Source organism: Sciurus vulgaris (assembly GCF_902686455.1).
Source record: "Sciurus vulgaris genome assembly, chromosome: 11".
Lineage (NCBI taxonomy): Eukaryota > Metazoa > Chordata > Mammalia > Rodentia > Sciuridae > Sciurus > Sciurus vulgaris.
Window position 1 is genome coordinate 71,488,912 of NC_136472.1, and position 14,456 is coordinate 71,503,367.

Genomic DNA, 14,456 nt, shown 5'->3' on the forward strand with positions numbered 1-14,456 from the left:
TTGGGATTTTATTTCTGTTGGAAGGACACTAAAATTTTGGGTAGAACAATCTACTGCTTTAGTTTTATTTTTTTTGCAGGTGGCGGGGGTACTGGGTATTGAACTTGGGGGCACTTAGCCACTGAGCCACATCCCCAGTCCTTTTTTGTATTTTATTTAGAGACAGGGTCTCACTGAGTTGCTTAGTGCCTCGTTAAATTGCTGAAGATGGCTCTGAACTTGTGATCTGCTTGCCTCAGACTCCTGAGCTACTAGGATTACAGGCATGTGCCACTGTGCCCAGCGTAGAGCTTTAACTTTAAAGGGTTAAATTACCACCATCTTTCTGAAAATATCACATGCCTAAAACCTGCTGTTTTATCTATGCCATCTTGTCCTTATGTTTATTGGTGATCTATAATATCTGTTGGAATAAAAATAAATCTTCTAAATCCCAAAGTAATTTCAAAAGTTAATCTGAGCTGTGGCTGGAGTTGTAGTTCAGTGGTACAGCACTCGCCTAGCATATGTGAGGAACTGGGTTTGATTCTCAGCACCGCATATAAATAAATACATAAAAATAAAGGTCCATCGACAACTAAAAATACAAAAAAAAAAAAAAAAGTTATTCTGAGCAACATTATCTTCCTCAAGTCAAAGAAAGAATTTACTCCAACTGTGGAAAATTTTCTTGAGCTTATACTGTCGAACCATATACAATTGCCAATGTTTTATTAATTTTAAATTATACAAATGGTAATAATATGGTTCAAAGTGAACTTGAAACTGTTAGATAAGTCTGTGGTTTTACAATTGGAAAAAGAAAAAGAACTGTGAAAAAACAACAGCAATTTAAAAGAATCACTTCCAGATACATATAGTCAATTGTTTGTATTCAAAGAATACTTGAACTGGGTGGCGTGATGTATACCTGTAATCTCAACTACTCAGGAGGCCAAGGCAGTAGGATCACAAGTACAAGGCCAACTTGGGCACCTAACTTATTGAGGCCCTGAATCAAAATAAAAAAGAAAAAGGGCCAGGGATGTAGTTCAGTGGTAGAGCATTCCTGGGTTCAGTACCTAGTGTAACACACACACACACACAGAAAATATTCAATATAATTTAAAGACAAGTTTCCTCAGTAAGGATGTGAAGTGCTACATGCCATACAAATTTTCTTGATAGATTTATATTTTTGGATCTAGTACTGTACTTACAAAAAATCTTATCTAACATCATAAATTAGCCTCTCCTCTTAGTGCCAAAGTACAATGATATTCTGGCTTCCTTAGCAACTTTAGAGACAGGGTCTCACTGAGTTGCTTAGTGCTTTGCAGAGGCTGGCTTTTAACTTGCAATCCTCCTGCATCAGTCTACCAGAGCCACTGGGATTACAGGTGTGTGCCACTGCGCCTGACTCCTTAGCAACTTTAACTCAAAGAATCAAAATCTTTCTTATCTATCAAATTCTACACAACGTCACCCCATCAATGGCACTTTTGGTATGCTTAAAAAGTCTTCTTATTTTCTCAGAGAACTTGGGTATAATTAAAGTACTTTTAAAATATCCAGAAAACTCTATAAAGTCTTTAGCTCATAATTCCTAAGCCTTAGATCCCTATTTCAAATTTTTTATGCTGTGATCTTCTGTTCTACTCTCAAAGATTCATTCTCCCTATCTGGCTCAATAACCTCAATACTTTTTTAGTCCCTGAGAGTGCCAGTTGTGGGCCCTCTGCTGAGAAATAATACAAGCATTGCATAGAAACAAGACAAGTATGTCTTCTGCCGCTTCTAATTAACATCATACTGGAGAGTTTAACCAATCAATCTCACTGGACAAAAAAAGAAAAAAAAGAAAAAGGTATACTCACTTATGTCTAACAGGCAACAGTTTAAAGCTGACTAAAAACAACTTTTATAATATGTAACTATCAAGAAGGGTACCCTCAGGGCTGTGGCTCAGTGGCAAAGCACTTGCCTAGCATGTGTGAGGCACTGGGTTCAATCCTCAGCACCACATAAAAATAAATAAAAATTGAAACAAAAAAACCCCCAAAAACAATAACAACAACAAAACAAGGGTACTCTCTTCCTCCTCTAAAAATAGCAAATTGGGGCTGGATATTTTATAGATCAAAGTTATGCTGCAATCATTTTTTCCTTTAAGGCAGTTCTTTTATTTTTTTAAGTTGTAGATATATACATTACCTTTATTTTATTTATTTTTATGTGGTGCTGAGGATTGAACCCAGTGCCTCATATGTGCAAGGCAAGTGCTCTACCATTGAGCCACAACCCCAGCCCTTTAAGGCACTTGTTTCATAGCACTTTTAACTAGATGAATGATTTGACTGTAAACTTGTATAATTTTTCCCCCCACTAGAAGTTCCCTAAAAGCAAGGGTTGGTCTATTTGTTCAGGGCTATATATCTAGGATATAAAACAGTGCCTAGCATAAAACAAAAACTCCAGGAAATGAGTTGGGAATGATAAATGCCAGAAAAGATGAGATTTAACCTGTGGGTCTGGCTTTTGTTTCTGTTTTTTGGTACCAGAGATTTACTCACCGAGCCACAACATGGTCTTCAAATAAGGGTCAGAGAAGAGTGATTAGAGTGATAAAGATCAGGTTTGAGTAGTACAAAACAAGTATGAAATAGTTACTAAAAGAGTGCTTGGTAGAATTTATAACCCAGCTGACACTAGCAACAGTAACATATTCAAAAAGAGAAAAGAAATGACTAAATTCAACTACAATATGGATTTTGCCTGGCAGACGTAACTGAGCCAAAAGAAGCCTAGAAATTCAAAGATATTTCCAATGGAATTTCAGCCAGAAGAGTAAGGTAGAAGACAAGAGGACTTGATGTTTACAAACAACATGAAAGAATTAGTGGACCTGAGGTTTTGATGTGAAATGCAGGCAGGAATTTTACTTGAACAACAAAAACCTTAGAGAAGGATAGAAGTTGATGGTCTAAGAAGAGAATATATTAACCAATGATTTTTAGAGAAGTTGATCATGGAAATGAAAATACAAAAATAAAAATAAAAATGAAAATATAAGAGGTTAATAGATTGCTGTGTGAACAATTACTGTTGCCCTAAATGGTGATGAATTAGAATGGAGAGGAAAACTCTGAAACAACAGTTAAAGTCTTCAAAGAAATAAAGGTAAGCAATATTTTTTTCTAAATGGTAAACGATAACAATCACAAAAGAATAAAGCTTTTTAGTTGGGTACAGTGGCACAAACCTATAACCCTCAGGGACTTTGCAACTCTGAGGCCAAATCTAAGCAATTTAGTGAGACCCCCTAGAAACTTGGCAAGACCCTGTTCCAAAATAAAAAATAGAAAGGGATACTGATATAGCTTGGTGGTTATAAGCCGATGGATTCAATCCCTGGTACCAAAAAAAGGAGAAAGCATTCAGTCATTAAATACAATATTAGCTGTGACATTTTCATAGACTGTTTACCATTGTGAGAAAGTTTCCATCTATTCCTAGTTTGTTGAGTGTGTATATTTTTTGATATTTTTTTTTTAGTTGTCAATGGACCTTTATTCTATCTATTTATTTATTTGCGGTGCTGAGGATCGAATCCACGGCCTCATAAGTGCCAGGCAAGCACTCTACCACTAAGTCACAACCCCAGCCTGTGTATGTATTTTTTAAAGTAATAAAAATTATACAAGTTTATGGGGTACAAAATGATGTTCAGATACGTTTACATTGTATAATTATGATAGCAGGATAAACAGCTTATTCATCTCCTCAACCATTAATCCTTTCTCTGTGGTGAAATATTAGACTTTAAAATAATAACTTAACCTTACCAGCTGGAGATATATCTCAGTGGCAGAGCACTTGGCCTAAATTTGACAAAGTGTGGGGGTTAAATCATCAGTACTGAAGAAAAGGAAAACACCAAAACAAAAAGCAAAACCTAACTTTCCATTTAAGAAGGTTAGTCTTGCCAGGCACAGTGGAGCACACCTATAATCCCAGTGGCTCAGGAGGCTGAAGCAGGAGGATTGTGAGTACAAAGCCAGACTGAGCAAAATGGAGGTACTAAGCAACTCAGTGAGACCCTGTCTCTAAATAAAATACAAAATAGGGCTCAGGATGTGGCTCAGCGGTCAAGTGCCCTGAGTTGAATCCCTAGTCCCCAGCCCCTGCAAAAAAAGGTTAGCCCTGCCTCCTGTCAATCATTTCCTGATCTAGTTACTAGGTTTGACCATACTTGAATAATAAAACCTAAATTTTAAAATAACTTCTTCCTTCAGCTTGCTTTTACTTTTCTTTCTCTAGCTTCTTGAGGTGGAAGATCAGGTTATTAGTTTACCCTTTTCTGTACAGCACTGCTTTAAGCTATCTCCCAAAAGTTTTGGTATATTGTGTTTTCTTTTTGTATTTATCTCAAAGTATTTTCTAATTTCCCTTATGATTTCATCTTTGACATTTATTATTTAGGAGTATATTGTTTAATTCCCCTATGTGAATTTCTCAAATTTCCTTATGTTAATGATTTTTAATTTCATTAACTCATTTATTCTTGATTTCAAGTATAGATTGAAATGCTACAGAATTCCTAGACTTGGATTAATTCTCTGTAAAAAAACAAACAAACATCTACTATCACTTCTCATTCCCTCCCTGATGGTACTAGAGATGATCTTCTTTAGGACTTTAGGAGAAGAGACAAATTGAATAAGGGTGACAACTGTGGGAAAATATATATATATATATATATATATATATATATATATATATATAGCATTTTACAGATTACAGAAAGTGCTTTTACATCCATAAGTGCATGTAAATATTACAAGTGAAAATTTTAAAATACCTTGAATGTTACTTCTAACACAGAATAGACAACTATAATAAGTTGACAAAAACAAAATACCTGATAGGTGTTGTCAAAACTGTCATACATGAATCTGGTGATCAAGGATGTTTTTCCAACTGAAAAGAAAAACACATTTGCTTAGTAAACACATTGTGTTCTCAGGCAATTCTATGAAGAACTTCAATTAAATTCTATGGAGAATATCTGCGATGGTTCTACTAACCATAATTAAAAACCAAATATCCCCAAGTATGCAAATAAGATTTTGTCTAATGACAACAATCTCTTCAAATTAAGACCAATGAAACAGAATAGAAGACACAGAGACACACCCACATAGTTACCCCATAGTAGACAAAGGCACCATAAACATATATTGGAGAAAACAGCCTCTTTAACAAATCGTGCTGGGGAAACTAGAAATCCATATGTAGTAGAATGAAATTGAACCCTCATCTCTCCCCTTTCACAAAAATCAACTCAACGTAGATCAAGGACCTAGGCATTAGACCAGAGAACTTACACTTACTAGAATAAAAAGTAGGCCCAACCCTATATTATATCAGATTGGGAACCAACATCCTCAACAAGACCCTATGGCACAAGAAGTATAATCAAGAATCAATAAATGGGCTGGGGAGATAGCTCAGTAGGTAGAGTGCTCGCCTCATAAGCACAAGGCCCTGAGTTTGATCCCCAGCACCGCAAAAAAAAAAAAAAAAAAAAAAAAAATCAATAAATGGGATGGTATCAAACTAAAAAGCTTCTTCACTTCAAAGGAAACAATCAACAATGTGAACAGAGCACCTACAGAATGGGAGAAAATCTTTACCACTTGCGCCTCAGAGCATTAATTTCCAGGTTATACAGAGAATTCAAAAAAACTTAACACCTAAGAAAAGGAATAACCCAATCAATAAATGAGCAAAAGAGCTGAACAGGTATTTCACCGAAGTAGAAATACAAATTGTCAAAAAAATATGAAAAAATGTTCATCATTTCTAGCAATTAGAGAAATACAAATTAAAACCATACTGAGATTCCATCTCACTCCAATCAGAATGGCAATCATCAAGAATACAAGTAACAATAAGTGTTGGTGAGGATCTGGGGGAAAAGGTATCCTCATACATTGCTGGTGGGACTGCAAATTGGTGCAAACCACTATGGAAAACTGTACGGAGATTCCTTAAAAACTTGGAATGGAACCACCATCTGACCCAGTTATCCCACTCCTCAGTCTATACCTCAAGGACAGTATACTATAGTGACACAGTCACATCAATCTTTATAGCAGTTCAATTCACAATTGCCAAGTTATGGAACCAACCTAGGTGTCCTTCAATGGATAAATGAATACAGAAAATGTGATATATACACACAATGAAATATTACTCAGTAATAAAGAAGAATGAAATTTAGACAATTATGGGTAAATGGATGGAACTGGGGAATATCATGCTAAGTGAAATAAGCCAATCTGAAAAAAAACAAAGGCTGAATAGTCTCGCTGATATGTTGAGGGAGGGTAGAGAGGGGAACAGAAGTCCATTGGATTAGACAAAGGGAAATGAAGGAAAGGGAATGGGAGGATAATAGGAAGGACAGTAGAATTAATGGAACATTAACTTTCCTAGTCTTTTATTTGAATGCATGACCAGGGTGACTCCACATCATATACAACCACAATAATAGGATTCTAATTAGAATAAGTTTTCCAAGTATGTATAATATGCCAAATTCATTCTACTGTTATGTACAACTAAAAAGAATTTAAAAAACAAACAAACAAACAAACAAACAAACAAAAAAACCACATGTACTGGTAGTATCCTCCTATAATTCCAGCTACTCAGAGACAGGAGGATCACAAATTTGAGGTCAGCCCGGACACTTTACTGAGACACTGTCTCAAAATAAATAAATAAATGAAAAAGGCTGAGCATGTAACTCAGTGCTTGTTCAGCATATGAGAGGTCCTGGGTTCAATTCCCAGTATAACAACAATGACAACAAAGAACAAAGGAAAGAGTGTTTAGTAAAGAGGTGTGGAAAATGAAAAAACAAAATAGAGGAAAACACTCAACTATATCGACAACCCTAATTCACAAAATGCCAAGGAGATATTTACATGGGGCCCTAAGAAAAAGACTCCTGGATGCTCAGGTTCACTTGATCTAGTAAATCTAAGTACAATCCCTAGAAACAGACAATAGACACAAAGTCCTAAGAGGGTATGAGAGCTGTAAGAACTAAACTGTTTAACAAAGTGGGTAAGAAAGGGCTGGGGTTGTGGCTCAGTGGTATAGCACTTGCCTCGCATGTGTGTGGCACTGGGTTTGATTCTCAACACCACACATTAATTAATGAATAAAAAGGTCCATCAACAACTAAAAAAAAATTTTTTTTTTTTAAAGTGAGTAAGAGGGGCTGGGGAGATAGCTCAGTCGGTAGAGTGCTTGCCTTGTAAGCACAAGGTCCTGGGTTCGATCCCCAGCTACAAAAAAAAAAAAAAAAAAAGTGAGTAAGAAGTGACAAGAAGCTATTTTACAACTTATCTCAGAATCTGATCTCACCACTTAGGCTGGGGATGTGGTTCAATGGTTACCCAGGTACCAAAAAAAAAAAAAAAAAGAATGTTAAGATGTTTATCTTCCCCAAATTACACGTTTAATATAAATCCAGTTACAATTACAATAGCATTTTAAAAATAAATTGACAAACTGATTCTCAAGCTTATATGGAAAAATAAAGGTAAGAAAAAACATTCTTGACAAGTTTTAAAAACCATCCAACCTCAAAACTGACCATGAAACTACAGAAATTCAGACTGTGGTTTTGGCCTAACAAAAGAAAAAGATCAATGGAAGAAACAGACAAAAAATCTCTAGGCAGTTGAATAAACATTTCTATACTTCTGAGAACAAAACTGTTTCTGATACCTTCTAAAAGGGCCAGAGAAAAGACAATTCTCATCTTTTCTTCTACATTAGTATCTCAAGAATATTACAAGAAAATAAATTTTAAAAATTTATAGCTAAACCGTTTTCTTAAAATGCAATTAGGCATAGGTACAGGTATGGAAACTGTACAATTTCAGTTTTTCTGTAAATGTAAAAACTATTCTAAAAAAATAAAGTTTAAGCAAAATAAAGTCTTAAAAAGTAGACTGGTAGGCTGTGGCTGTGGCTCAATGGGAGAGCACATGCCTAGCATATGTAAGGCACTGGGTTCGATCCTCAGCACCATATAAAAATAAATGAATAAAAAGTAGACTGGTGGTTTCTGGAACTAAAAGAAAAGGGAGTAATTTTTTTAGAAATGATGGAAATGATATTTTATGGTGATAAACTCTCTGAGTTGTACACCTAAAATAGATGTAGTGTGTTACATGTACATTATTCTTCCAGAAAACTGGTAAGAAAAATATTCTATCAAAAAGGAGCCTCAATAAGATAGATAACAAGATAGGCATGGGCATGGTAATTCCAGCGATCTGGGAGGTTAAAGCAGGAGGTTCTCAAGTTTAATGCCACCTTCATATATTTAGCAAGGCCCTTAGCAAATCAGGGAAACCCTGCCTCAAAATAAAAAAAAAAAAAAAAAAAAGAGGTAATATAGGTTTCTCTAAAATGAAGGTTCAAGACTCAACCTTCAGTACAGTGCTTTCCTCAATTTTCTGACCATAAACTCACAATGAGAAATACATTTTAAGTTCCCAACCAAAATACAATTATGTAACTGAAACTTACTATGAACAATGCATTTGGGTATTTTTCACTGTTGTACAAGCCAAGTGCTGAAATATTTACTGACAGAATATTATTTCTGGGTATAGCTTTAAAACAAACCTATGGAATTCAAAGTCTGTTTCTTAAACTTGAGAAAACAGGCCATTATGTCATCATTAAGCCTGATACAACTTGCAGCTTTTTTTTTTGGAGGGGGTAAGTTGGTAAATATCCTTTATCAGATTTACAAAGTTTGGCTTCTATTAGAGGCTTACATCACAAGTAGGTTTTTAATTTTGTGAAATGCCTTGCCCAGATTGACTTTTTTCATTTATTTCGTTAATGCAATGAATTACAATGCTTGGCTTTCAAATATTAAATCTTGCTTGTAAAACCTTGATTTTTAAAAACTGACATTGTAAAATAAAAAAGGAAAAAATTATAGGCTAATATCTCTCATGACCTAAGATACAAAAGAATCTACAGATTTTTAAATGAACAAGTAAATTTAGCATGGCCGCTGGATACCAGGTCAATATACAAAAAAAATCAGCTATATTTCTGCTAACAATTAGAAACAAATTTTACAAACTTTAACTTATGGCATAATCAGAAACAAAATACTTAAATAAATATCTAACAAAAATTATCTAAGAACTCTACCCTGAAAATTGCAAAACACTACTGAGGGAAATTAAAGATCTAAATAAATTAAAGAGATACACCACATTCAAGAACTAGAAGATTCAATTTTTTTGTCAATTCTCTCTCAAGTAATCTACAGATTCAAAATGATCTCAATCAAAACAAAGCAGAGTTTTGTTTGGTGTAAACTGACAAAATGATTAAAAAATTACTTGGAAAGTCAGGCATGGAGGAGCAAGCTTGTAATCCTAGTGGCTCAAGAGGTTGAGGCAGGAGTATAACAAGTTCAAAGCCAGCCTCAGCTGCGTAACAAGACCCTATCTTAAAATAAAATATAAAGAGCTAGGGATATGACTCAGTAGTAAAGCATTCCTGGGTTCCATCCCCAGTACCCCACACTCCCCCTAAAAAAAAAAAAAAAAAATTACCAGGAGAGGCAAAGAAGTAAATTAGAAGAGTCAAGGCAAACTTACAGAACAAAATTGAGCAACTTTGCTGGGTGCAGGTGGCACATGCCAGTAATTCCAGTGGCTTGGCAGACTAAGGCAGGAGGATCTTGAGTTCAAAGCCAGCCTTAGCAAAAGTGAGGCACTAATAAGCAACTCAGTGAGACCCTGTCTCTAAATAAAATACAAAATAGGGCTGGGGATGTGGCTCAGTGGTTGAGTGCCCCTGAGTTCAATCCCAGGTTCCCCAGCAAAAAAATTGAGCAACTATACTATTAAATTTTAAGATTTATCATAAACCTACAGTAAATAAGACAATGTAATATTGTACACATAGACAAACAGGACAACAGAATAAACTAGAATCCAGAAACAGAATCAAACAAGAATAGCCACTTGATTTATGACCAAGGTACCACTGGAATTCAGTGGGGAGGAAAAAGAACCACTGGGGCTGGGGATAGAGCTCAGTTGGGATTGTGCTTGCCTTGCGAGCACAAGACCCTGGGTTCAATTCCCAGCACTGCCAAAAAAAAAAAAAAGGATATCTGAATAGGAAAAAAAAAGACCCTTGACCTGTACACCTCACATAAAAAAATTAACTCAAGATGGATCACAGCTCAAACTGTAAAGATTAAACTCTAAAGCTTTAAAAGAAAAGTAGGCACAGATTTCTTAACGAGGAAAAAAGCAGTATTCACAAAAGAAAATCTTTAATTAAACATCAAAATTATGAACTTCTGTTCATCAAAAGAGACAAAAACAAACAAACAAACTGAAAAGGCAAGCCCCAAAAGGGAAATATCTGACAAAGGATATAGTTTCAGCCTGACAATGTAAGGTGCTACAAATACATTCTCCCCAATGAAACTGGTAAAAAATTACTGATATTATAACAAATTAAACATTTAATGTCTCTGAATCCTAGCATAACAGTTAATAACAAAATATTTATTAAAAAAAATCTAAAGTTCAGTAAGAAAAGAGACAGTTTATGGTATCTGAACCCAAAACCATAAAGACTTTATAACAGATTTACTCTTGATGGCAAACAGCCAGAAGCAATCCAAATACCTACCAATAACAAAATGGACAAATTGTGGCATCACCATAAAATTGACACAGTAAAAGTCATATCCTACTAACTACATAGAGGGGCTGGAGATGTGGATAAGTGGTAGAGTGCTTGCCTGGCATGTGTTAGGCCCTGGGTTCAATCCTTAGCACCACATATAAATAGATAGATAGATAGATAGATAGATAGATAAAAGGCCCATTGATACTTTAAAAAATATTTTTTAAAAAACCTACAAAGATAAATTTCAGACATACATAGAGAAAAATAACAAATTCAAAAGTGGCAAAATTGAGTAAGAATAGGAAGGGGTTTCTAACAGTGAAATCAGGTCAGGGAATCTTCTGAATGCTGGAAATAATCTATATTTTTATTTGAGTGGTAGTTGAGGGTATATAAATATGTTAAATTTCCAAAAAGCCATATATTTAAGACTTGTCCAGCCGGGGCTGGTGGTGCACACCTGCTTCCAAGACTGAGGCCAAGTTCAAGGTCAGTCTGGGGAACTTTGATTTGAAAGGGAGAGAAAGAGAAAGGAGGAGAGGGGAGGGAAAGAACAAACTATTATTTTTACTCTCCAAGATTCATTCAACCCTGCTTCAAAACCCTAGGTTTATTATTATACTCACAAGTCTAGCTATTATAACAAACCTTTACCCAATCCTGACCCAGTTTCTTTCTTTTTCTTTTCTTTTTTTTCTGTGGTTGGAAGTGTACTAGGGATTTAACCTAGGGGCAATTTACCACTGAGCTAAATGAGCTATATCCTCAGCCGTTTTTATTATTTATTTTGAGTCAGGGTCTCACCCAGTTCCTAAAACTGGTCCTGAACTTGGGAACCTCCTGTCTCAGCCTTCTGAGCCACTGGGATTAGTCATGCACCATAGTGCCAGGCTCCAATTTCCATATTAAAAGAGCCACCTTAAATCAGGTCACCAAAACACATAAATATCCCAACTTTGGCCTCCCCCCTACGTGCCACTGAACTGGGTTGAATATCATACCCCCCAAATTCACATTCACCCAGACCTTGCTTGGATATAAATTCTTTCCTGTTAAATTTACACTGTAATCAAGTTAAAATAAGGTCATGCTGGATTAGAGTGGGTCTTAATTCAATGTAGTGCTTTTATAAGAGGAAATTTTGAATACACAGAAGGTCATATCAAAAGAGCAGTGTTTGGGATGGGATTGTGGTTTAGTGGTGGAGCGCTTGCCCAGCATGTGTGAGGCACTGGGTTCAAGTCTCAGCACCACTTACACATAAAATGAATAAAATAAAGGCCCATCAACAACTAAAAAATTAAAAAAAAAAAAAATTAAAAAAGGAGCAGTAGAATTATTTCATTTTAAAGCTATACACAGTCAATTAATCTTTAAGATTCCTGAACTTGTTATTCTTAGCTGATGCAGGAGCTTTGTTGATACTTAATTTAAATAAAAATTGTACCTTACAAAAAATAAAAAGCATTATTCTGCTATAAAGGAACACAAGAGAATTAATGAAGGAAGGAAATCTGACTATAATAGTAGCAAAAACCTTGAATTATAAATGATACTGTACATCACTGGATCATATAAATTACTTTTTGTCATTTAAATGAGACAAGAGGGGACTGGGGATGTAGCTCAGAGTGCAGAGCACTTGCCTAGCATGCATGAAGCCCTGGGTTGAATTACACAGGGTCAAAAAAAAAAAAAAAAAAATCTACTATAACTGTTAAGATTCATGCAATGAAGAAACTGAAAAGAAATCACTGACCCATGAAGAGGGAAAAACTGTTCCTACATCAATTACCAAATGTATACTAATTTATGTTTTAACTAAAATAAGAAGTTCAAATTCAGGTTTGGGGCTAAAGCTCAGTGGCAAAGCATATACTTAGCATGTGCTCAGTGGCAAAGCATATACTTAGCACATAATGGGTTCAATCCCAGCACAACAAAATAAATAAGTTTAAAATATGTATCATTTGTCATCATTACACCATTACATTAGTCTTAGTTGATCAATCATTACTAATACCAATGTCTGTCTAATTAAGTCCTTCATAAAGAGCAGTAGTTCCATATACAAAAAGCTATACTCTCACCCAAAAGACGACTAAATGGTCTATTTTGGCTTAGAAGAGTGCAATACAATGTTCAAATATGCCATTCTAAAGCATATACTGTTTGCCCTATATTTGAGCCTTCAACCAACTGTGGACTGATAATATTCTTTTTTTTTTTTTTTTTCCACACAAGGAACTTTTATTTTATGCAGACGATTGATAATATTCTTTAAAAAAAATTCATGTCTGGCTGGGCAAGTGGCATATGCCTATAATCCATGTGACTGGGGAGGCTGAGGCAGGAGAATGGTGAGTTCAAAGCCTACCTCGGCAACTTATTGAGGCCCTATGCAACTGAGCAAGACCCTGTCTCAAATTAAAATAAATAAATAAATAAATAAATAAGAAGGACTGGGGATGTGGTTCAGTGGTTAAGCACCCCTGGGTTCAATCCCTGGTACCCCCCCCCCAAAAAAATCATGTCTATACTAAACATGTACAGACTTTTTTGGGGGGGTCACCTTACCCCCCTCAAAAATACTGTATAACTATTTATATAGCATTTACATTATATTAGGCAATATAAATAGTACAGTAATCCTAAGTAATACATAAAAAAATGACAAAGTACACGGCAAGAAAAAAAGTATACACAAAGGAGGACACACAAAGGTTTTATTAAGCCATTTTAAGTACCCATGCATTGTTATCCAACAGGTCCTGGAACCAATCAAGAGATATCAAGAGATGACTTTTTTGTAAATAATCTATAAAATATTACGATAATATTCACAATGCCTCTTTAATGGTACCTCCAGAAACAAAACAGACATTCTAGCCTAATTTCAACATTTGTAATACTGTTTCTGAAACTGAACTATGTTTTTAACATGCTAATTATACCCTCATGCACTTCTGCATAAGACCCTGCATGCCAATGATCTCAACAGGATTCCTATTTAATTTTAGTATACTAATAACCTCTAGAAAACAATTTAAGGGTGAAACAGTGCTGTATCTTTGAAACATTTGTAGTCCGCGGCAAATATAATGAAAAAAATGAGCCTACTCACATACTTCTTTTTTTAATTTTTAAAAATATTTTTAGTTGTCAATGGATCTTTTGTTGTTCTTAATTTACATGTGGTGCTAAGTATCGAACCCAGGGCCTCACACATGCCAGGCAAGTGCTGTACCACTGAGCCACAACTCCAGTACCCATTATTTCTTCATTTGAACAAGCACATACTAAAAGCCAGGGACTGAATGAATAGAAAAGCAATCAGAACTTAGTTCCTGTAAAGATTAATTGAAGGAAACAGAAATATTGTAGTGTTATAAAAAAGTACAGAAGTTATGCCATGGGAAGGGGACAGATTCTTATGACGAGACTGGAAGGTAAAGAAAAACTTATCAGAGAATAATGACTTTACAGAGATCTGAAGGAGAGATTAGTTGAAAAAATTAACAAACTCCATGGGTTATCCTGTATTAGAAGGCTATTTTTGGAGTTTTATGTTTATGAACCCAAGTATGTAATTGTACCTACATGAGATTAATGGAATTCTTCAAATACAAGTCAAAAAAGCAAATTTGTAACAAACCATATGCAGAATATAACTTTAAGATACTTTAGGATTCTTTTGCCAGTTTTTCACTTCA

General features: G+C 35.1%; 1 protein-coding gene across 2 annotated transcripts in view; it reads right to left on the reverse strand.

Moving 5' to 3' along the window:
* RAB6A (RAB6A, member RAS oncogene family) overlaps positions 1–14,456 on the reverse strand; it is a 74,997-nt gene that overhangs the window by 20,621 nt on the left and 39,920 nt on the right. For both annotated transcript variants that reach the window (XM_079103828.1, XM_079103827.1), the window contains exon 2: positions 4,901–4,959. In XM_079103828.1, the coding sequence (XP_078959954.1) occupies positions 4,901–4,959 (59 nt within the window). The remainder of the gene's footprint in view (positions 1–4,900; positions 4,960–14,456) is intronic.